Source organism: Rhinolophus hipposideros (assembly GCF_964194185.1).
Source record: "Rhinolophus hipposideros genome assembly, chromosome: 17".
Lineage (NCBI taxonomy): Eukaryota > Metazoa > Chordata > Mammalia > Chiroptera > Rhinolophidae > Rhinolophus > Rhinolophus hipposideros.
Window position 1 is genome coordinate 57,689,436 of NC_138063.1, and position 25,632 is coordinate 57,715,067.

General features: G+C 40.3%; 1 protein-coding gene across 1 annotated transcript; it reads right to left on the bottom strand.

Moving 5' to 3' along the window:
- Window positions 1-6,705: 6,705 nt before the first annotated feature.
- Window positions 6,706-6,951, bottom strand: LOC308509971 (cytochrome c oxidase subunit 7B, mitochondrial-like; the record flags this gene model as incomplete). Its single annotated transcript, XM_081078673.1, has 1 exon — window positions 6,706-6,951. One exon carries the CDS (start codon window positions 6,949-6,951, stop codon window positions 6,706-6,708), a length of 246 nt encoding a protein of 81 aa, XP_080934799.1.
- Between the last annotated feature and the right edge of the window lie 18,681 nt (window positions 6,952-25,632).

Genomic DNA, 25,632 nt, shown 5'->3' on the forward strand with positions numbered 1-25,632 from the left:
TCAAACACCTAGAACGGATGCACTAACTACAGGCTATAAAATATTCTTCCAGGAGGCAGGTACATGCAGGAGGAATATGGTCCCCTTAACATAATTGGGAGACCAAGAGGGACATCTACATTCCCTGAGGACTGGTACTGGGGTAGCACCTAGCTCAGTCAGCACCACCACTGTTCTGTGCACAGCCCTAGACTTCTGGACACCCAAAATCACAAAACAGGGCATGGTCTCCTCCCGAGTCATCTGAGAGTCTCATTGGGTGAGTTACAGAGTCCCTCTGAGCCCTACTGAGCAGAAATTGGCTAACTGTTCAGGAGAAATAACTGGATATCATGACCCAGACTCTTTGGCCCTTGGGCTTAGCCAGACCATGTACATGAGTGGAAGTGATGCTCACCCTGCTCAGATCTGGACCATAAAACCTCCTATGTGACCCCACCGTGCATTTTCTTCCCAGGTCTGCCCATCAGGTGTTAGGAGCCATGTATTAAAGGCCACAGAGCCTCCATGGGCCTGGGACCCTGAATGACTGCATGGAGCAGACATACTTTACCCCATCACAGCCACCCAGTGAACTTTATGTGAGTGAGATACAAGCTACTTTTGTGCTAAACCATTAAGATTTGTTTTCATTTGCTACCTAGGACTACCCTAATATATCTACATCTTCATCTTTCAAATGGGGATAAGAATTGGTATCTTCAAAAGTTGTTGAGTGGGTTAAATTAAATATGATAAAGTGTCAGCATGCAGGGAATACTCAGTAAATGTTTGATTAAACGTTTGATGAATATTTTAGTGAGTCCATGGGATGGTTTGGCTGGTGCATTAGTCAGGAAACCTTTGGGCTACACGTGGCAGGGTGCTGGATGAACAATTGCTTAAACTATTGAACGCTGACTGCTTACTTAGCAAGTCATCTGGAAGTAGTCTGTTCTGGAGTTCCTTCCTTGGCCCAGCAATGTCAGGCTTTCCCACCCTCCCACTCAGCCATTCTCACTATGCTGGCTCTTTATTCTTGCACTTGCCACTTCATGGTCACTGCAGCTCCAGGCATCACATGCCTGTACTGTTTTCAAACAGAGGAGGCAAGAGGCAGGGCAAGACGCTTCCTCCTTGAGAGGCTTCAGCATTTTCTCTGATAAGCCAACCTTTTCCAGAAGCCCCAGGATATATGCTCTTCCCTCCCACAGATCAAGAGTGGGTTGGATGGCCACTTTACTGCACAAGAGCCAGGAGAATCGACTGGTTACTGGTGAGCCATTGAAGTGTCTGCCAGAGAAAGGAAAGAATGTGAAAGGTAGGTCAGGGTGCAGAGAGTAGCCACAGACACGATATCGGAAAAACTTAGCAACCTTGGTCAAGAAGGGGCAGCAGTTGTTGGGATAAGGGGAGACCCAGAAAAGACTGGGTGGAGGAGGTGGGAGCCAGGCAAGAGACCAAAACCTGCATGCACAGACAGATACACAGCAGCAACTGGATTTGAAGGAGGAAAATCAGTGACCAAGAGGGCCCTGCCCACCCTGAGCATGCCTGACTATTTTTGTAGTAGTCTGAATTTTTTCTATTACAAACAACAGATTTCCACTCAAACTGGTCTGAGCCTTAAAGATAGTGGGTTGTCTCCAACACTGAAAAGTCCACTTGAAGACTAGACTGAGCTAGTCCCAGGACTCAGTATGATCTCAGGGCTCAGTCTCTTTCTACCTCTGCCTTCTGTTTCTCTCTAAATTGGCTCTATCTCAGGAAGACTTTCCCTGGGGGTGGAGTCGGTGGTGATCCCACAACTCCAGATCACATGCTTCAGCTTAGAGACCAGCGTGGGAAAGAAGGACTCTTCCCAGTGTTTTCAGCAAACCTCCTGGGTTCTACTCTAATTGACCCATGTGATCACATGAGCAGTTCTGAGTGTGGGTGTCCTAAGTGCAGAGCTGAAAAGCTATTTGTCCTTGGAGCCAGAAAATGGCAGGACTGGGTTGTCAGAGCAAGGGAAAGAGAGGCAAGCTATCCACAGGGCTCGCTGGCGCCAGGGATAACTGTACAGACCCAGGACCCGAGGTACAGGCTACATGTCAGCAGTTCTGGTTGACAGAACCCATGTGGAAAGATAAAAAGCCAGGCCTCACAGACTCTTGTCCCCTGTCCTTGACCTGCTTAGGAGTCACCTGGTCCCCTGTTCAGTAGATGACCATAGCCAGTCTGATCAGGCTTGGCTGATCGCACCCAAAAGAGGTACACTCACCATCTCCTCTCTGCCTTCACACAACTGATGTTATTTTTCATTAAATATTCTCTCTGCACTGATGGGTCCCACACCTCCAAGTGGACTCCCTTAGGACCTCCAGACTTATTTAACTGCCTTCTCAAGGTCTCCATTCACATATCCAGGAGGAACCTCTAGCAATGTGGTAGATACTCAACTTTTGACTGTCCCCCCAAATCAACTGCCTTTCCAATTTCAGTGAATAGCAACTTCATTCTTACAGTAGCTGAGGTCCAAAATCACAGAGACTTTTTTTTTCTCTGCCCTACATTATCTAGCCCGGAAACGGATCTTGTTGGCTTAACTTTTGAAATCTGTCCAGAAGCCAGCAGAATTCTCACCCTCTACTGCTGCCATCCTGCTCCAATTCACCATCAGCTTTCGCTTGGACAATTGCACCAGCCTCCTCTCTGCCCTCCGTGCCCCATTCTTGCCTCCTACAAACAACAGCCAAAGTGAGCCTTTAATATATACATCAGGTAACATCTCTGCTTAACCGTCCCCAATATCTATCCATCTCACCCCAAGGGATTTTTAATGGCTGACTTGATCTGAACCTTCCATGACCTCATCCTCCCCTCCCCGATCCTCCCCCTTTCACTCCAGTCCACTACACTGGCTTCTATGCTTTTTCTCAAATATGCCAAGAACATACCTGCCTCAGGACCTTTGCACTTTCTGCCTAATTGCTCAGAATCCTTCTCAACACAGCACTCCAGGCAGTTCTTCCTATTGGTTGGAGTGGGTACTCAAGATGAAACCACATGCCTCTTGGATCCTCATCTGAAGAATGATGTGAGAGTACATGGAAGTCTTAGACGAATGTCTCAGGACCTGAGCAGATGATGCCCTGAGGACATTGGCAGGGCAGACCGTGGTGGGCTGGGCATAATCCACCTAGCTCTGCTCTTAAGGGACTTGCTGCCCAACTATAGGGGGTACAGCCAGCAGATGACTTCCAGCTGTTGCTCCTTCAGGTTAGCCTCACTTCCCAGGGTAGCCCACATTCAACCTGGTTGGGCGGGCCAGATGCAGGACAACTCTGTTGGGCAGTATCCAGTCCAGAGCACCCCACCGGCTGGTTGAGGCTTTGCGGGGTCTGCACCACAGTTTGACTTCTCCCTCTGCCCATTTCCTAACATACCCTGAAACCTGTCTCAGCAGCTGTTTCTTGAGAACCCAATATGCAGAGGGTCAGGGAGTTGGGGGAAGACCAGGTCCTGAGGTTCCAGGTCATGGGGAGGGGCTAGAGGCCTGGGGTCCCTACCATGGTGAGTTGGGTGATCTGACCTTCCAGAGAATAGAGGAACCAAGGGAAAAGAAAGGAATCCAGCAGCCAGGCCTGTCCTGAACCCAGCTCAGCCAGTGGTTTACCACCAACCCTGAGAAAGCTGCTTCACCCATCAGAGCTTTTGTTTTGCTTTCTGTGAAATGGTACATTGTGGAAATCAAATGACATAAGGGATAAGGAATGTGCTTTATAAATGCTACATACCCATCCAGGTGAGGGTATGAGGTGATACCAGTATACCTGGATCTTTCCTCTGCCACAGGGGCCAGCAGGGAATTGTGCAAGGTGATTCAAGGCATGTCACCTGTCTGCTGTGGCCTCAGAGTCCCCAACTGCCTGCCTAGCTGTTTAATCAGCAAATATGTGTCGAATGCACTGTGCCCAGTCCGTGTTCTTGCCACAGGGACTGACATGCCAGGAGATAAGAGACAATAATAAATAACTAGGCCATGGTAAGTTCTACAGAGAAAATATTCCAGGGCCAGGGTTCAGGATTGACTGGGAGGTGAGTCCCGTTAGACAGGTTGCCAGGGAAGGCCCTTCTCATGTAGTAGTGGCCTTTGGGCTCACGCCTGAATGAAGAGAGGAAGAAATGTGAACATCAGGGGAAAATGAGGCTAATGACCATCACCTCCTCAGCCAACAACTCCTGATGCCCTGGGGAACTCTAGGGCCTGTGCTATAAACTGAAGATGAAAATGAGGAAGCCCCAATCCTACAGGAACTCACAAGTGATTTGGGGCATCATACAAGCAAACAGATTACTATAAGACATAGGTGTATTACTGTAACAGGGAGGGACTCGGTAAGAGGCCCCAGGGACCAGTGGAAGCCCAGGAGAGGAGGCACCTCATGCAGCTCCAGGGTAGGGAAGGGAATGGTCAGGGAGGAAGTGAGGCAGTGTACTCTGGAGAACAAAGGAAAGAACACATGCAAGAACCTGGAGATGATACCTGTAATAGCAAAATCCTTGGGCTCTTACACTCCACAGGGACTAACTCATTAACCCTCTGCTATAGACTGAATTGTGTACCCCCAAATTTATATGTGAAAGCCTTAATCCCCAATGTGACTATATTTGGTCATGGGGCCTATACGGAGATAATTAAGGTTAAATGAGGTCATAAGGGTGAAGCCTGATCCCACAGAATTTGTGTCCTTACAAGAAGAGATACCAAAGAGCGTTCATGTGGTCCTCTCTCTCTCTCTCTCTCTCTCTCTCTCTCTCTCTCTCTCTCTCTCTCTCTCTCTCTCTCTCTCTCTCTCTCTTCTCGCAATCTCCCTCTCTCTCCCTCTCCCACACATACCAACAAAAGGCCATGGGAGCACATAACAAGATGGCAGCCATCCGTAAGCCAGGAAGAGAACCTCACCAGGAACCTGATCATGATTCCTACCTCCAGAACTGTAAGAAATAAATGTCTGTTGTTTAAGCCACCCAGTCTGTGGTTCTTCGTTATGGCAGCCCAAGCTGACCATAGACACCCTCACACCACTACCAAGAAGGAGCAACTATTTGTAACCCCATATTACAGATGGGGAAACGAAGGCCCAGAGACCCCAACCAACTTACTTGTGGTCCCATAGCTGTGAGTGCAGTCAGGACTGGAGCCCAGGTTTTCACACTCCCCCACCATGCTGTAATAACAGCACAACCCTGACAGTGAGTGCCTCAAAGGTTTGTGCCTAGCCACCATAGGGAAACCTCAGGCCCCTTCCAGAGGACTGCAACCCCTTCCTTCCAGTCACCTCAGTAGTGTTCTGGAACCCAAAAATGACCCTGGTACTGCTCCCATGCTACCTCCTGGCCCTCAGGAAAAGGCCAGAGCCAGGGCCAGGACTAGAGAAGCAAAAGAGGTGGATAGGCACAAACCTGCACAGGCACGCACTATCAGGGTCGTAAAGGAATTACAGCATAGCAGACTCCAGTCCTGAGAAGAATGAACAGACATTTTTCTAAAGAAGATACATAAGGGGCCGACAGATACATGAAAAAGTGCTCAACGTCATTAATCATCAGGGAAATGCAAATCAAAATCACAACAAAATACATCTCACATCTGTTAGAAGGCTGTTATCAAAAAGACAAGAAATAACGAGTATTGGTGAGGTTGTAAAGAAAAGGGAAACCTTGTAGACTGTTAGTGGGAATGTAAATCGGTATAGGCATTATGGAAAACAGTATGGAGGTTCCTCCAAAAATGTAAAATAGACTTGCTATATGACCCAGCTATTCCATTGTGGGTATTCATCCGTATGAAATAAAATCAGTATCTCAAAGAGATATCTATACTCCCATACTCATTGCAGCACTGTACACAATAACCAAAATATGAAACAACATAAGTGTCCATCAACAGATTAATGAATAAAAAAAATTATGCACACACTTACATCTCGTTATATATATGAATATGTGTGTGTATATACACAGGGTGCCAAAAAATGTATACACATTTTTTTTCATCTTTTTATTTGTGTTTTTTTAATTAGTTTCATGTGTACAAAACTCTGTAATAGCTAGACATTTCCCATTTATATAATTATAGTTGACATTCATTATTATTTAGCTTCAGCTTCAGGTATACACTACAGTGGTCAGGCATCTACACCATCCCTGAAGTGGTCTCCCTGATAAGACAAGTGCCCATCAGATACCCTACAAAATCTTTACAACATTGTTGATAATCCCCAAATTGACTTTCGTATCCCCGTGGCAATCTTCTGCTTATTGATTGTGCTTTCGAATCCCCTCACCTTCCCCCTTATCCCCACCCCCTCCTCCCATCTAGCAACCCTCAGTTTTTTCTCTATATCTCTGAGACTGTTTCTGATTAGTTCGTTCATTTATTCTATTCTTTAGATCCATATATAAGTGAGATCATATGGTATTTGTCTTTCTCTGTCTGACTTATTTCACTTAACATAATGTTCTCTAGGTCCATCCATATCACTGCAAATGGTAAGATTTCATTCTTCTTTATGGCTGCGTAAAACTCCATTGTATAAATGTACCACAATCTTTTTCTCCAGGTTTCAAATGTACTTTATTTCTTCAATCATGCCATATTTTAATGGCTACACGGTGCTTTCACTTGGCATCAATTATGAGTTGGTTTTGAAACAATTCAGTATTAGCCAATTGGGATGATTACTGATCTCGCCATTCCTTTGGGGTGACTCTGTCAACAGAGGACAGGTTCCATTCTATTCCAATTTGTGTTGCTGTATATGTCCATGTAGCAACACAGAAAGTGACTCCACTAGCTATAACAGCATTACCATATTTGTCATGGAAATCAGGTGTCCATTTCTGGTGAATCTGCCTTGCCACTGTTTGCTGAATACTTCGAGCTGGGAGACGACTTAATGCATTTTTGGCCAAGGGAAACATCATGAAGCCGAAGCCTGAAGACAGAACTGTGGTAGACGCAGCTGCTGGTTTGTTGAACTTCACGTCAAAATCCACAATTTCTTAATCCAGTCATCTACCTATGGGAATTTCGGTTGTTTCCATGTCTTGGCTATTGTGTATTGTGCCACAATAAACATAGGGGTGCATGCATTTTTCCAATTACTAGTTTGGAATTCTCTGGACAGATACCCAAGAGTGGAATTGCTGGTTCGTAAGGTAGTTCCATTTTCAATTTTTTGAGATATCTCCATACTGTTTTCCACAGTGGCTGCACCAATCTGCAATCCCACCAACAGTGCACAAGTGTTCCCTTTTCTCTACATCCTTGCAAGCACTTCTTGCTTGTTGATTTATTGATGATACCCATTTTGACTGGGGTGAGGTGGTATTTCATTGAGGTTTTTATTTTCATTTCTCTAATAATTAGTGATGTTGAGCATTTTTTCTTATGTCTGTTTGCCATCTGCGTGTCCTCTTTCGTAAAATGTCTCTTCACGTCCTCTGCCCATTTTTTAACTGGATTGTTTGTTTTTTTGGTGTACAGTTGACTGATATTTTATGAATTTTGGATATTAACCCCTTAACAGACATATCATTGACAAATACCTTCTCCCATTCAGGAGGCTCCCTTTTTGATTTATTGATTGTTTCCTTAGCTGTGAAGAAACTTTTTAGTTTGACATAATCCCTTATGTTTGTTGTTTTCTCTTACTTTCCTTGTACGAGGTGATATATCAGTAAAAATATTACTCCGGGTAATGTCTGTAAACTTTCTTCCTATATTTTCTTCTAGAAATTTTATGCTTTCAGATTTTCCATTTAAATTTTTAATCCATTTTGAATCTATTCTTGTATATGGTATAGGGAAGTGGTCCAGCTTCATTTTTTTGCATGTGTCTGTCCAGGTTTCCCAGCACCATTTATTGAATAGACTGTCTTTACCCCAACATAAATTCTTGTTTCCACTGTCGTAGAGTAATGGCCATATAGGCATGGATTTAATTTTGGGCTCTCTATGCTGTTCCATTGATCTATGTGTCTGTTTCCATGCCAGTACCATGCTGTTTTGATTACTGTAGCCTTGTAGTATAATTTGATGTCAGGTATCGTGATACCTCCCACTTTGTTCTTATTTCTCCAGATTGCCGAGGCTATCCAGGGTCTTTTATGTTTCCATATAAATTTTAAGATTATATATTCTATTTCTGTGAAAAATGTCCTTGGTAGTTTGATAGGAATTGAATCTGTATATTGCCTTAGGCAATATGGACACTTTAATGATATTAATTCTTTCTATCCATCTACTTGTATCTTCTTTCATTTCTCTCTTCTGTGTCTTATAATTTTCTGAGTATAGGTCTTTTACTTCTTTGATTAAATTTACTCCTAGGTACTTTATAGTCTATGAAGCAATTGTAAATGGGACTGTTTCTTAATTTCTCCTTCTGATATTTTATTATTGGTATATACAAATGCAACTGATTTCTGAATATTAATTTTATATCCTACTACTTTACTAAATTCATTTACCAGTTCTAATAGTTTTTGGTGGAGTCTTTGGGTTCTCTCTATATAGTATCTTGTCATCTGCATATAATGACAATTTTACTTCCTCCCTACCAATTTGAGTGCCTTTTATTTCTTTTTCTTGTCTGATTGCTGTGGCTAGAACTTCCAGAACTACATTGAATAGAAGTGGAGAAAGTGGGCCACCTTGCCTTGTTCCTGATGTTAAGGGGAATGGTTTTAGCTTTTCCCCCATTGACTATGATGTCAGCTGTGGGTTTATCATATATGGCCTTTATTTTGTTGAAATATGGTCCCTCTATTCCCACTTTCTTAAGAGTTTTGATCATAAATGGCTGTTGGATTTTGTCAGATGCTTTTTCTGCATCTATTGATATGATGATATGATTTTTATTTTTCATTTTGTTAATGTGCTATATCACATTAATTGATTTGCAGAGGTTGAACCAAACTTGCGTACCAAGAATGAATCCCACTTGATCATGGTGTATGATCTTTTTAATGTATTGCTGAATTCTGTTTGCTAATATTTTGTTGAGGATTTTGCATCTATGTTCATTAGGTATATCGGCCTGTAGATTTCTTTTTTTGTAATGTCTTTGTCTGATTTTTGGATCAGGGTGATAGTGGCCTTGGAAAAGGTGTTTGGGAGCCATCCCTCTTTCTAGATTTTTTGGAATAGTTTGAGGAGAATAAGTGATAATTCTTTTTTGAATGTTTTGTAAAATTCACCTCTAAAGCCATATGGTCAAGGGCTTTTGTTTGTTGGGAGCTTGTTGATTTTGATTCAATTTCCCTGGCAGTAATCAGTCTATTCAGGTTTTCCGTTTCTTCTTGAGTTATCTTTGGAAGGTTGTATGCTTCTAGAAAACTGTCCGTTTGTTCCAGATTGTCTAATTTGTTGGCGTATGGTTGCTCATAGTAATTTCTTAAAATTTTTTGTATTTCTGTGGTGTCTGTTGTCACTTCCCTCTTTCATTTCTGATTTTATTAATTTGAGTCTCTTCTCTCCTTTTTTTTCATGAGTCTGGCTAGAGGTTTGTCAATTTTGTTTATCTTCTCAAAAAAACAGCTCTTGGATTCATTGATCTTTTGTATTTTGGGGGGATGGTTTCTATTTCATTATTTCTGCTCTGCGATTTATTATCTCCTTCCTTGTATTCCGTTTGGGCTGATTTTGCCATTCTTTTTCCAGATGCCTTAAGTATAAGGATAACCTGTTGATTTGTGATTTTTCTTCTTTCTTTAGGTAAGTCTGCATTGCTATGAACTTCCCTCTTAGGACTGCTTTCGCTGCATCACATAGATTTTGGGTCATTATGTTTTCATTTTCATTTGTCTCGAGATATCTTTTGATTTCTTCCTTGATCTCATTGTTGACCCATTCATTATTTAGTAACATGTTATTCAGACTCCATGGTTGGTGTGCCTTCAATTTTTTTTCCTGTAGCTGATGTCTAATTTTATAGCACTATGGTCAGAGAAGACACTTGGTATGATTACAATTTTCTTAAATTTATGGAGACTTGTTTTGTGGCCTACCATGTGGTCTATCTTGGAAAATGTTCCATGTGCACTTGAGGAGAATGTGTGTTCTACAGCTTTGGGGTGAAATTCTCTGAAAATATCTATTAAATCCAACTAGTCCAATGTGTCATTTATGGCTGTTGTTTCCATATTGATTTTCTGTCCAGAGGATCTGTACCTTATTGTCAGAGGTGTGTTGAAGTCCCCTACTATGATAGGGTTGCTGTTGATCTCTGTCTTTATGTCAGTCAATACCTGTTTTATATATTTAGGTGCTCCTATTTTGGGTGCATAGATGTTTACTAGGGTTATGCCCTCTTGTCGGATTGATCCCTTTATTATTATATAGTGCCCATCTTTGTCTTTTAATATATTCTTCATTTTTAAGTCTAGTTTGTCAGATATAAGTATTGCAACTCCACCTTTTTCTCATTTCCATTTGCATGAAATATCTTACCCCCACCTTTCACTTTCAGCCTGTGTGTCTTTTGATCTGAGGTGAGTCTCTTGTATACAGCATATACAAGGGCTTGTTTTCTTATCCACTCAGCCACCCTGTCTTTTGATTGGAGCATTTAATCCATTTACATTTAAAGTGATTATTGATAGGTACATAGTTATTGCCATTTTGTTATTTGTGTTGCTGGTCTTCATTAGTTAGATTGTTTTCATCTTTCTTCTGCTTACGGAAGCCCTTTTAACATTTCCTGCAATGCTGGCTTGGTAGTAATGAATTCCTTTAGCTTATTCTTTTCTGGGAAGCTCTTTGTCTCTCCTTCAATTTTATCCAGCCTTGCTGGATAAAGCAATCTAGATTGTAGACTTTTGTTTCTTTTTGGCCTCACCATGTCCTGCATTCTTGTGTGGGGAGAGGGACCAGAGACACTGCGTGACACCCTTCATGACAAATAGTCTTATAGGAGTTAGTTCCCTTGTATATAAATTGCTGTCTTTCTCTTGCTGCTTTTAGGATTCTCTCTTTGTCTTTAACCTTTGCCATTTTAACTATAATGTGTCCTAGTGTGGACCTGTTTGGGTTCATCTTGGTTGGAACTCTCTGCACTTTTTGGGCTTGTATGTTGGTTTCCTTCACCACGTTAGGGAAGTTTTCGGTCATTATTAGTTCAAATATGTTCTTGATCCCTTGCACCCTCTCCTCACCTTCTGGTATTCCTATGATGTGCATGTTGTTGCACTTGATGTTATCCCAGAGGTCTCTTAAACTATTTTCATTGTTTTTTATTCTTTTTTCTTTTTGTTATTCCGCTTGGATGATCTCTGCTAACTTGTTTCCTAAATCACTGATTTGATCCTCTGCCTTATTTAACCTGCTGGTAATTCCTTGAAGTGTGTTCTGTATTTCAATTATTGTATTCTTCAGTTCTAACTGGTTGTTCTTCATAATTTCTCTATCCTTCTTTATGTCATCACTAAGCTTCTTAAACATTCTTATCATCAGTGTTCTGAACTCTGTCTCTGATAGGTTGGTTACCTCTATTTCATTTTGTTCCAATTCTGGAGGTTTCTTCTGTTCTTTTATTTGGGACATGTTTCTTTGTTTCCCCATTCTGGCTGACTCTGTTTCTGCTTCGATGTATTAGGTAGATCCCCTAGATTTGTCAGTCTTTGCTGGGTGATCTTATGTAGTATGTGTCCTTTATATTTGACTTGCACCATTTCCCTACTCTCCTGTGTGTGTGCTCCAAAGGTGACCCTTGTGTTGTGTTTATTCTCCTGTTAAAGTTGAGCTTTAATTGCTTTCGGCTTGCCAGTAGATTGGATTGACTTTTAGGCTGACTTATTGTGAGAATTGGCTATGTCCACAGTGGATGAACTTCTGTGTGAGGGTTGACTGCTCAGATGAGACTTGGCCCCTATGGGCTCTTGTACCTGTAGAGAATTCCCTCTGGGTGTGTCACTTGTAGGTCAAATCCGGTAGTACTCTGGTTTGGTCTGGAGTTGGCCTCTGGGTGTGTTGAATCTTGTGCCTCTTGGGCTGGCCCTTGGTATAAGGCAATTTCAGAACAAGACAAATCAACAAGCACAACAGCAACAACAACAACAACAAAGAAAAAACCAGATACATTCACATGTAAAAACAACTGATAACCTACACTCAACACAGGCAGAAATATCAAAAATACCAAAAAAAAAAAAAATGCAGCACCAGTTTTGGCTTAAGCCCACCAAGTAATCTCCAGGTTGTCTTCTGCTGTACCAAAGAGTCCTTTGTGTATTGTTCAGGCAGAGCCCGTCACCTGGTGTCTAAAGTGACCCTGGCAATGCAGTTCTAGATGAGTGGGGTATGGGTGTGATTGTTAGTTTTTACAAAGTCAGTGCAGTTTCTGCTCTCACCCGTACAAACGCACGCTGAGAGCACCACAGCCAGCCACTGGGAGGTGTGTTTATTCCCTGTTCCTAGGTCTTCTGAGTCTTAGGGCACTTCTTCCATCTGGGAGGGGAGGGGTACAGAGGGTGTGAGATTTCTGAGCTGCTGAAAGTCCAGAGCTGCCACCTGCTGTTGACCTCTGTGTGTGTCTCTATAGCTGTAATTGTCCTGTGCTGCAGCTCAGAAAAGGTGGTGGAAGGGAGGTACCTCCCAGCCCAGTAGTGTCACATTCTTCCAGCCACTTCCCTAGGTCACAGCTATAAAGTGACTTTTTCTAGGACCTGAGCTCTACAGCTCTCTTGTAAGCTGACACTACTCTTCAGTTCAGGGACCAGCTTGAGACTCTGGAAAAGGCGGGGGTAGGATTGCTGTGGGAGAGTGGGGGAAGGGCCAAGGTACAGAGTTTGCCTTTTGTCTTTTTTGTCTGGCCTAGGGCCCAGATGGAGATCTCAGCTGGGGTTACGGCCTCAAAGGCTAGATATGCTGCTCTCTCAGCAGGAGAGATCAGCTGTAGGAGGCAGAGAAAGAGCCCACCTCCTGGCTATTGTGATCTCTGTTCTGTGTCCTTAGGTTCCCACAGCTCGGCAGCAGCAGATGTTGGCTGCGTCTCCACACTGTTCCCTTTTCTCTTCCCCTGCTCGCCCGGTTTGCCCACCTTCAAGTAATCCTCATATGAGTCTCTTAGCTGTTCTGTGTGATGAGCAGAGAGTCCTTTGATGGGTTATAAATGTTCAGTTTGTGGTAAGTTCCAGAGGAGAACTCAAGAAGACCACCTCGCTGCTGCCATTCCTATGACATCCTATATACATATTTTAAGAAAGGAAAAAACTGTTAAAATTGTAATACTCAATATACACCGATAACAAAAGATGAATACAAGTCACGTTTGACTTCTGCAATTACAAGAGGTGCTCAAAGTGGTTACCATCAGTGTCCAGACACTTCTGATTATGGCGAACTACTGCTTGAGCAACATTGACCAAAGCGTCCACTTGCATAAATTTTTTGGCACCCCCGAGGTGTGATCCTGCTGCCAAATGCCATCCAACAGAAAGGCAGGGAACTTCAATACAGGAAGTGGTGCATTGAACCTTAGTAACAGTGTGTGACAAGTTTCAACTTTTCAGTACAGTCAGGTGTGAGCTATGGTTGAGAGAAGGTGTGTTTTAAAGTTTGCACTATATCATTTTCCATAATGACAACGCTCTGTCACACATTGCTTTTGATAAGGCAATTTCTGTCAAATAAAAACATTACAGTGTGTCCTCATCCACCTTAGTCACTGGATCTGGCACCATGTGACTTCTGGCTCTTTCCCAAAGTCAAAATGATTCAGGACATCGAGGCAGCCACAACATCGCAACTAAAGACACTCACGAAAGAGGACTTCCAGAACTGCTTCAGAAAGTGGCAAGGATGATGGGATAAGTGTGTTCAAAACAAGGGGGGGTATTTTGAGGCAGATTAATGGCAATGTCTCATTTACTGTAATAAATTTTTTTTATTTAAACATTCACCAAACTTTTTGATCACACCTCTATATCTATATATATCTCTATCTGCATCTACATCTACATCTATATATCTATACCAGTGTGTATATATGTGAATATTATATGTAGATGAATATTCATATTATATATATGTGAATGTTTATGTATGTATTATATATACATAAATATATTATACATAAGTATTCATATATATATGAATATTACTCAGCCATAAAAAAAAGGAAATCTGCCATTTGCCCCAAGATGGATGAATCTGAAGGATATTATGCTAAGTAAAATAAGCCAGACACAGAAAGACAAATGCTGTATGATCTCACTTATATGTGGAATCTAAAAAAAATCAAACGCATAGAACAAGACCAGGGGCTGGGGTCAGGGGGAAATGGGGAATGTTGGTCAAAGGGTACAAACTTCCAATTAGAAGATGAGTAAGTCCTAGGTATATAATGTATGGCATGGTGACTATAGCGAATAATAGTGTATTAAATACTTGAAATCAGCTAAAAGAATAGATCTAAGTGTTCTCAACACACACAGAAAAAATTGGTAACTATGTGAGGTGATGGATATATTAACTTGATTACAGTAATAATTTTACAATATATACACACATTAAATAAATCATCACATTGTACACCTTTTAAAAAATCACATTGTACAACCTAAATATAGATAACTTTTTCTTGTCAATCATTTCTCAGTAAATTGGGAGGGGGAGAAGAAGAAATTCAGTATATTAAAGGTTCTATAAAACTATTTAAGAAACTAGTAAGCCCTTCATAACTGCAGGTTCTACACCCGCATATTTAACTAACCACAGGTCAAAACAATTTGGAAAAAATAATGTTACATTGCTGCTGATGTGTACTACATAGTTAGCTCTAAGATGGTTGTGTCTGTACTGAATATGTAGACTTTTTTTTCTTGTCATTATTCCCTAAGCAACACGGTATAACAACTACGTACACAGCATTTACATAGTATTAGGTATTATAAGTAATCTAGAGATGATTTAAGTATACAGAAGGACGTGTGTAGGTTATATGCAAATATTACACCCATCTTATATCAGGGACTTGAGCATCTTCAGGGGTCCTGGAACCAATCCCCCATGAATACCAAGGGATGACTGTATTGGAAAAATTGAAAGTATAATTTAAAATCTTTTCACAAATGTACTGTAGACCCAGATGGCTTCACTAGCAATCTCTACCAAAAGTTTAAATTCAGAGAAAAGGAAAAAGAGGAATACTTCACAACTTCTTTTATGAGGCCAGAATACATTTGATACCAAAACCCAAGGAAGACATTAGGAGAAAGGAAATATCACTTAAGAAAATAAATGGAAAAATCCTGAATCAAATGTTAGCCAATCAAATCCATTGACATATCACACCAAATCAGCTTTATTCCAAATATTTTGGGTTGGTTTAACACCTGGAAATCAACATAGTAATAGAATAGAGTAGAAAAAGCATACAATTATCTCCAAAGATAAAGAAAAATTGAACATATTTAATATACATTCATTAATATGCATACATTCATTTTTAAACCTTATAAAGGCAGGAATTTAAGGAAACTTTCATAATCTGAAAGAGAATATGTAGAGAAACGTATAGCAAGCATTATATTTAATGGTGAAATGTTGAACTCTTTCCCTTTTGAGAACAGGAATCCATCAAGTGTGTTCACTATCACCACTGTTATTTGGCATTTTATCAGTGAGCAAGGCAAAACCTAAAAAATAAAACAAAAGTTAAGGAATAAAAAAAACTGAAATGGGACTTATTTGTATGTTACATGATAATGTACTCAGAAAATAGAAAAGAATCTCAAGATAAATTTTAGGGTTAATACAAGTTCAATATACAAAAATCTACTAAATTTCTATAAATCAGTAACAAATAGAAAATGAAAATTTTAAAATGATGCCACTACATGACCGTCAATAAATATCAAACACAAGTAAAATTAAAGAAAACCTAAGTAAATGAAGATATATATCATGTTCATGTATTGTAAGACTCAATATTCTAAAGTTATAAATTTTCTCTAATTGATGTATTGTTTCAATGCAATTTTAATCAAATCCCAGCAGGTTTTTATGGAAATTAACAAGTTGATTCAAACATTTATATGGAAGAGCAAAAGGCCAGGAATAAGCAAGACAATCTTGCAAAAGAAGAATAAAGTAAAAGAACTTGCACTACCAGATATCAGGACCTATTATAAAACTACATTACTTAAGACAATGTGGTTCTGCGCAAGGATAACCAAATAGGCCAATGGAGCAGAAGAGAGTCCCAAAGCAAACTCACATATAATCAGGTGCCTGATTTATTTATTCTTTTTTTTCTTTTAATCATATACATGTATTTTTTTTAATTAATTAGATTTATTGGGGTGACAATTGTTAGTAAATTTATATAGATTTCAGGTGTACAATTCTGTATTATATCATCTATAAATCCCATTGTGTGTTCACCACCCAGAGTCAGTTCTCCTTCCATCACCATATATTTGATCCCCCTTATTTTTTTAAAAAGGTAACAAACACTTCACAACAGGGTGTAGGAATTATTTTTAATAAATATTATAAAAACAATTGCTTATTTATGTAAGGCAAACATTAAACATGATCCCTGCTTCACACTACATATGAGAAAATCAGTTCCAGGGAAATTGTAAATCTATTTATATTTAAGGAATTTCTGGGGGTACTTGCAGTGTTCAGTTTCCTGACCAGTTAGTGACTCCCTGAGGTAATTGTGGTAATTCACTGAGATGCACATTTCTGTTTGGTGCAGTTTTCTATATGTATGTATTCACAATGAAAAATCATTTTAACTACCTTTGGTTTTGTTTGTTTATTTGTTTGGTTTTTGGCCTTGACATTCATATTCACATAGATTCTTTGCTCTTACTCTTACTCTTTGGCAAAAGCTTATACTTTCTAAAAGTTCTTCGCAAACATTTTTTTTTTAAATTAATTTTATTGGGGTGACCATTGTTAGTAAATTTACATAGATTTCAGGTGTACAATTCTGTATTACATCGTCTATAAATCCCATTGTGTGTTCACCACCCAGAGTCAGTTCTCCTTCCATCACCATATATTTGATCCCCTTTACCCTCATCTCCCACCCCCCACCCCCTTACCCTCTGGTACATTTTAAAGCACCATTCTAGCAAGTGGTTGTTATTCCCCTGTTTCAGTTAAGGAAACTCCGACTGGGCAGGGCACGGGAGAGGGCCATGCGCAGTGGCAGAGCAGGAACTACAACATTCCGTCAAATCTATCTTTTATTTTTCACAATGGATGTGTTGGGGGAAGGAGGGAGGTGCAGATCACATTTTCATAAATTGATTTGATTTAAAATTCACTGGGGAACCTTCCACTTCAGGAAACCCCAGAGTGAATTCATTTATTAGTTGATTCAGCAAATATTTATCGAGTGGCTATTTTATTCACAGAACTGTGAATCCTTTTGAAATCTAAAATGTTCTTTCATCAAGTGAATAAATGCTCCTTTAAGTTACTGTGTCTACAATTCTATATTTTCAGATGTTTATACTTTTGAACTTTCTTTCCTTATTCTAAAAATAGTGCATTTAAAAACCTGTAGAGCATTTTATAAGCTTGGAAAAACAAAAAGAAGAAAATAAAATCATCTATACCCTCCACCTACAGATAAATATTGTTAGCATTTTGGTATAAATCCTTCTAATAGTTTTTTCTATGCATGCATAAGGTGTGGTCAAAAAAATACGGTGAATACTTAAATTCAAAAAAAAATTATTACAGTAAAAGACACATTGCCATTAATCCCCCTCAAAATACCACCCCCTCCTCCTCACTTTGAACACATATATCCTATAGTTCTTGCCATTTTCTGAAGCAGTTGCGCTGTCATAGCTGCCTCAATATCCTGAATCATTTTGACTTTGGGGAAGAGCCAGAAATCACACAGTACCAGATCTGATGAATAAGGTGGATGAGGACACACCGTAATGTTTTTATTTGACAGAAATTGCTGTATACCACAAGTGATGTGTGACACAGAGCATTGTCATGATGGAAGATGATTTATGGCACACTTTAAAACACACCTTCTCTGAACCGTAGCTCACACCTGACTGACTGCACCGAACAAGTTGAAACTTGTCACGCACTGTTACTAAGGTTCGACGCACCACTTCCCGTATTGAAGATTCCTGTCTTTCTGTTAGATGGCAACTTGACAACAACATTCACCGTATTTCTTGATCACAATGGAAAGGCTCTGTGTCACATATTGCTTTGGTATACAGCAATTTCTGTCAAATAAAAACATTACAGTGTGCCCTCATCCACCTTATTCAGCAGTTCTGGCACCGTACAACTTCTGGCTCTTTCCCAAAGTTAAAAAGACATGCAAGGTAATATCTTTGAATCAATTCAGGACACTGAGGCAGCCACGACAGTGCAACCAAAGACACTCAGGAAAGAGGACTTCCAGAACTGCAGTTCAGAAAGTGGCAAGAACAATGGGATAAGTGTGTTCGATTGAGGGGGAGTATTTTGAGGGTAATTAATGGTAATGTGTCTTTTAATAAATTTTTAAAAATTTAAGCATTCACTGTACTTTTTGATCACACCTTTTATATATATAACTTTTTATATATAGATATATATATTAATATATACCTATATATCTATATCTATGCATGTATTGCAAAAAATGTACACATTTTATGGGATGATATCTATAAATTACTTTCTAAGTTGAATTGAATTATGGTAGCAATATGTAGTATGATGTTCACTCAAAGTGACATTGGCATGAATGTTAAAGTTATTCATTGTATTGCAATTTTAATACCATATATATGTATATATATGTATATATATCACAATGGATTTATACTGGATTTCCATTTTATTTTTTAACCAAAGTGGAATCATCTTAGGTTTCTTTTTTACTTTCTTTTTAATTTTATTTTAAATATCCAGTTGAAATCTATCTATCCATATAAACAGAGAGAAGTATTCCAAATACATGAGTCATCCCACTTCCCAATTTGGGGGACAGCTACACCATTAGATATCAGGTGTGAACAGAGAATGCATGACATGGGCATGCTGGGGTGACTGAGCACCCCTTCACCTGGGACACTGCCTTAGAAGTAGCCTTGTTGTGCCCAGATGCTCCCCATTGTCACCACCACCTGAACACAGCACCAGGTCTGTGTAGGGACTCAGCTCCACACTTCCTGAGGAACCGAGGAACTACAATTAGGAGACAACTGCCAATGAGAGAACACAGCAGCTTTCTCCTGATCACCTTTGCTTTAGGTAAGCATGGTTCTCTTTACTTTTTAAATATTTTTTTAATATTTAATTATAGTTAACATACAATATATAGTAATTTCAGGTGTACAACATAGATTAGACGTTTATATAACTTACAAAGTGATCACCCTGAGAAATCTAGTAACCACTTTACATCCCCATAACTATATTTTTAACTACCAATTTGTACATCTTAATCCCTTCCTTTTTCTCACCCATCACCCCAAGCTCCTTTCAGCTTGCAACCACCAAAAATGTTCTCTGTGTCTATGAATTTCTTTCTGTTTTCTTTGTTGATTTATTTTGCTCTTGAGATTCCACATATAAGTGAAATCACATGGCATTTGTTTTTCTCTGTTTGACTTACTCCACTCAGCATAATACCCTTTAGTTCCATCCATGTTGTTCCGGATGGCAACATTTAATTCTTTTTTTATGGCTGAGTCATATTCCATTGTACATATGTACCACCTCTTCTTTATCCATTCATCCATTGATGAATACCCAGGTTGCTTCCATATCTTGGCTATTGTAAATAATATTGCAATGAACATACGGATGCACATGTCCCTTCAAAGCAGTGTTTGGATTTCTTCAGATAAATACCGAAAAGTAGGATTACTGGGTCTTTCTTTGTCTCTTGTTGTAGAGGGAACATTGTGCCTTTATTTTAAAGTCTGTTTTGTCTGGTATAAGCATTGCTACCCCAGCTTTTTTTTTTTTGTTTCCATTTTCATGAAATATCTTCTTCTATCCCTTTACTTTCAGTCTGCATGTGTCTTTGAATCTGAAGTTGAGTCTCTTGTAAACAGTATATGTAAGGGTCTTGTTTTCTATCCAATCAGCCACCCTGTCTTTTGACCAGAACATTTAATCCATTTACATTTAAAGTAATTGTTGATAGGTATTTAGTTATTGCCATTTTATTATTCATATTTTTTACTGTTTTCTTCTTCTTTTTAAAGAAGTTCCTCTAACATTTCTGTAATACTGATTTGGTGTTGATGAATTCCCTTAGCTTTTCCTTGTTTGGGAAGATCTTTATCTGTACTTTGATTCTAAATGATAGCTTTGCTGAGTAAAATAATCTTGCTTGTAGGTCCTTACTTTCTATCACTTTGAATATTTTGTGCCAGTCCCTTCTGACCTGCCCACTTTCTGTTGAGAAATCATCTGACAGTCTTATGAGAGCTCCATTACAGTAACTAACTGCTTTTCTCTTGCTGCTTTTAAGATTCTCTTTCTGTCTTTAACCTTTCGCATTTTAGTTACAATATGTCTTGGTGTGGGTCTGTTTGGGTTCATCTTGTTTGGGACTCTCTGTGCTTCCGGGGCTTGTATGTTTATTTCCTTTGCCAGGTTAGAGAAGTTTTCCATCGTTATTTCTTCAAGTAGGTTTTCAATTCCTTGCTCTCTCTCTGCTCTTTCTGGTACACCAATGATGCAAATGTTGGTACACTTCCTGTTGTCCCAGAGGCCCCTTAAACTATCCTCATTTTTGGAGTCTTTTTTTCTTCTTGCTGTTCTGATCGGGTGTTTTCTTCTACCTTAACTTCTAAATCATTGATTTTGTGGTCTGCTTCATCTAATGTATTGCTGATTCCTCCTAGTGTATTTTTTATTTCAGTTTGTTTTCTTCATTTCTGACTGGTTCTTTCTTATGTTTCCTATCTCTTTCTTGAAGTTCTCACTTAGATCACTGAACATCCTAATAACCAATAACCAGTGGTTTGAACTCTGCATATCGTAGATTGCTTGTCTCCATTTTGTTGGTTCTTTCTCTGAAGATTTGTTGTGTTCTTTTATTTGGGATACGTTTCTTTGTATTCCTATTTTGGTTGCCTCCCTGCCTTTGTTTCTATGTATTAGGTGCTGCTGTGTCTCCCAGTCTTAGTAGAGTGGCCTTATTAGTAGGTGTCCTGTGGGGCCCAGTGACACAGTCTCCCAGGTCACCTGGGCTGGGTGCTGCAGGTGTGTCTCTTGTGTGGGTTGTGTGCCTTCTTGTTGCAATTGAGCCTTGGTTGCTGTTTGCACATCAGTGAGAGGGATTGACCCTCAGGCTGATTGATTGTGAGGGCTGGCTGTGACTAAAGTGGAGGAGCTCTTGTGCAGGGGTGACCCTATGAAGCAGGATTTACTTTAGCAAGGCTCTGATGCTTTCCCAGTCTGCCCTTTGAGTGGGTTGCCCAGTGAGGCAGCTTGGTAGTGCTCTGGCTCTGTCCAAAGCCAGCCACCAGGGGTGCCAGTCCTGGGGCCTCCTGGGAGGGGCCCCACCACAGGCCAAGTTCAGTCCCGTCCTGTGCCCTGCCTGGGGCCACCTGTCATGAGCCACAGAGCAATCCACAGATGTCAGCCATCCATTCTGGGTTTGGAGGTGCCTGAGAGAGGCCAAGCCACCAAGGCTGGCTTTTACTAGCACTGGGCTTGGGGCTGCTCAGCAAGAGGTATGGGGGACTCTGAGACCAGATGCTTGGTTTTTGTGGACCTTTGAGAGATTTTAGGAAAGTCCGCAGCATGAGCCAAGACAGGTCATTTGTCTGTAAAAGCTACTGGAAGCAGCTTGGATGGGTCTGCAAGTGGGTGGGGCAGGGTCTCATGGAATCACCAGGGCGGAGCAAACAGTGTTAGCCAGGTTGATGGAGACTCAGCTATGGCAACCATCTCTTTCTACACACCAGGAGGGCAGAGGGCTCAACAAAGAAATAATGGATTCTGCCAGCACTTCTGTCTGGAAGAAAGCTGCCAGCCCTTGCCCTGCACTCAGCCCTTGCCCTGCACTCAGACAACTCAGTTCTTCTTTGTATGTCCCTGGCACCTTTCAAGCTGCTGCCCCAGAACTGGAGCTGAGAGTGAATGAGTCAGTGAGTAAGTGTGTGCATGGGCCCTTTAAGAGGAATGCCTGGGACTCTAGTCACCCTCCATCTCACTCAGCTACAATATCTGCTAGTTTTCACAGCCAGAAGTTGTGGGAACTTCTCTTCCTGGCACTGGAACCTTAGACTGGGATCCTAGTGTGAGGCTGGGACCCCTCGCTCCTCCAAGGGGACCTCCACAGCCAAGATATCCCTTCCAATTTTTAACCACCACACACAGGTGTGGGACCAGACTGTTCTACACTGTTGCCCTTCCTACCAGTCTCATGGTGGCTTTTTCTGTATGTCCTTAGTTGTAGAACTTCTTTCTGTTTAAGCTTGACTTCAGGTGATTCTCAGTGATGGTTGTTCCATAGTTTAATTGTAATTCTGATGTGGTCATGAGAGGAGGCAAGCACATTTATCTGCTTTGCTATCTTGACCAGAAATCAGCATGGTTCTCTGTTGACACAAGTCTTACCACTGGATTTGCAACACATTTCTCTTATAATCTTGTGGAAATATTCTATTTTATGAAAGAGAACACTACCAACTCAGGTCGTTGTCAGGACCTCAATACTTTTCAAAGAGCATAAAATTCAGTAAGTTACACCTATGAGGGGTTGTATCTGGCCAGCATGTTGCTGTCTGAAGTAGTGTTGTCCTTGTCCTCTCAGAAGGCAAGGCACTGGTGGGGGCTGGTGGGGAGTGAGTGGAGCCCAAGCAAAAATAGGGCATGAGGGAGAGAGAAGGGCTGATGGCAGATGACTCCCCAACCAGTGGGGTCTACGGATATCAACAATCCAGAACTCAGCCAGTACCATCAGGGAGTGAACTTGTGTCACCTGGATTTTAAAGAGGAGATAAGGGAACTGCCAAGTGTCAAGAACTTAATCTAACATCTGTATCCCAGGAATTACCACTGGAGGAGAAAGGCTACCATTATGGAAAATCTTGACCTCAGAGTGAATATTCACGAGAACACAAAACACGTAAAGACCCAAGAACAAGTGACGTAACTACCTTGAAAAAGGTAATCATAATGTGATTGCATCCCCATTGGGTTAGATATCAATACCTTCCTTGCCATAATACAGACTCTTTTATCTTATTCTTGTAGCACCAAGAATGACCTAGGAAAAAGCATTTGTTTATGAACAAAACAATTCTTATGGCATAGACAAAATCACTGATTTGGTCAGATGCCAATTGAATTATAAGTGAGGATTGAAATTTTTAGTCAGTGTACTGCTTACTCCTTTACCAATTTCTTTGCAGTTTATAAAACCCTTTTAAAGAAAGCTTCCCAAAAATATACTGAAAATAGTCAGAGGGTCTCACCAAAGCCCTGCTTTTAGATTGGTAAGTAGACCCACTGTTAGGACTCTTCTATTTTTTTGTTTTGTTTTGTTTTCCTTTTTGGATACCCAGCATCTGAACCTTTTGTCTGTGAAGAAATTTTACCAGAGAAGGAATGGACATCTCCTGAGACCCTGAACTTGAACATGGACATATTTGAAATTAGGGGGTACCCTTTTTTTGACAGGGTGAATATTTTTTTTGTAATAAGAGAGTTGTATTGTGTCAGCAGCAAATACACATGTACATTTAAATATGTGAAAGTGTAGAAAGTAAACTGCATTCTGATATGCGTGGTCAAAGATAGTCTAATGAAGGAAAACTATTTGTTTTGTTACTTAGCAAATGAATCACCCTCTGCTATGGACTGAAGTTTTTGTCACCACCAAATAAACATGTTGGAACTCTAACCCCCACTGTGATGGTAACAGGAAGTGGGGTCTTTGGGAGGTGATTAGGTCCTGAGGCTGGAGCCCTTATGATGGGATTAGGGTCCTTACAAGAAGAGACACAAGAGAGATGATCTCACTCCCCACCATGTGAGGACAGAGAAAGAAGGTCGCAGTCTGCAAACCAGAAAGAGAGCCCTCACCAGGAACCAAATTGGCCAGCACCTTGATCTCAGAGTTCCCAAACTCCAGAACTGTCAGAAAGTCAATGTCTTTTGTTTAAGCCACCCAGTCTATGATATCTTTGTTATAGCAGCCCAGAGTGACTAAGATCAACACCTTATGAGTTTTGGCAGGAAGTAGAACCCACTGACTACTTAGAAACAGCTGAGGATCCAGGATTCTTCTTCCCAACTTCATTCAGAGCTGGTGAGGACACATGATCCAGACTGCCAAGATGCACAGAGGAAGGTTAGGGGCCTGGTACCAGGTTCTGCAGCAGGATTCTGGGAGTGGTGTCCAGATATTTAGCCCTGAAAATGATCCTGTGGATATTTTTATAATTCTGTGAGATACCCATTATTTTTTAACAAGTTCTATTTCCGAGTAAATCAGCTAAAGTTGGTTCCTGAGCTTTCCATCTAAGAAGCCAGATTGCTAGTCTATGAAAATAGTAACGTTATGCAGTGATGAAAACTACATTGTCTTCTAAAATAAAATAGTATCATTTAACCTCTATGAATAACCTAGAAATTTTTCTTGAAATTGCATTTTCTAAAGACCTAGGTGTGAATATGTCTTATCACCTACACCAAATATGATAGATATATTGGATGGCATTGATTGAAAGAAAAATTATTACAACACTTACAACTACAAACAATATTTTTTAAAACAGTCCCATTAAGTTGGTGTTCTCCCCTTCTCACTGAAATCTCTCAGAAATCACAAGAAAATCAAACTTTACCTTGATCAGAATTTGGATTTAGCTGAAAGGCCAAATCAAAAAGGTGAAGTATAAAAAGCAATAAAATTTGAGCAGCAATGTAGGAGAAAACAGAGAAAAGTGCCCTTGGCTATAGGTACCAGAAAGAGTTGACAAGGTACACATATCCAAGTGAGAACCCAAATCTTTAACTATAAGACCAAAATCATTTTGATAAAGAAAAAACACATTATCTTCTCTGTACTCAGTTTGGGTCTGAAAAACAGTGCGCTAACCTCCACAATCAGTCCCAGGCAGAAGGAGAACATATTTGCAACAAACCACCAAGTCATGTGACCACGTGAAAAGGAGAGATTCTGTTCTGTGACCAGACCTACAGGGGATTGCACTGTTGGGTAGGGACAAGTAAACACTGAAAAATGCACACACGTTAACTACAGCCAGCCCTGAGTACAAACCTGGCTCTCTTCCATTGAACCTGCAATAAATAGCTCATCCATGAAAAACTGCCTTATGCAGAGATGAGTAATCAAAAATAATTTGGTAACCATTTGCAAAAATATGGATGGACCTAGAGAACATTATGCTAAGTGAAATAAGTCAGACAGAGAAAGACAAATGCCATATGATCTAACTTATATGTGGAATCTAAAGAAAAGAATAAATGAATGAACAAATCAGAAACAGTCTCAGAGACATAGAAGAAAAATTGAAGGTTGCTAGATAGGAGTGGGGGGTGGGAATAAGGGGGAAGGTGAGGAGATTAGAAAACAGTCAGTAACCACAAGATTGCCATGGGGAATATAATCAATAATGTTGTAAAGA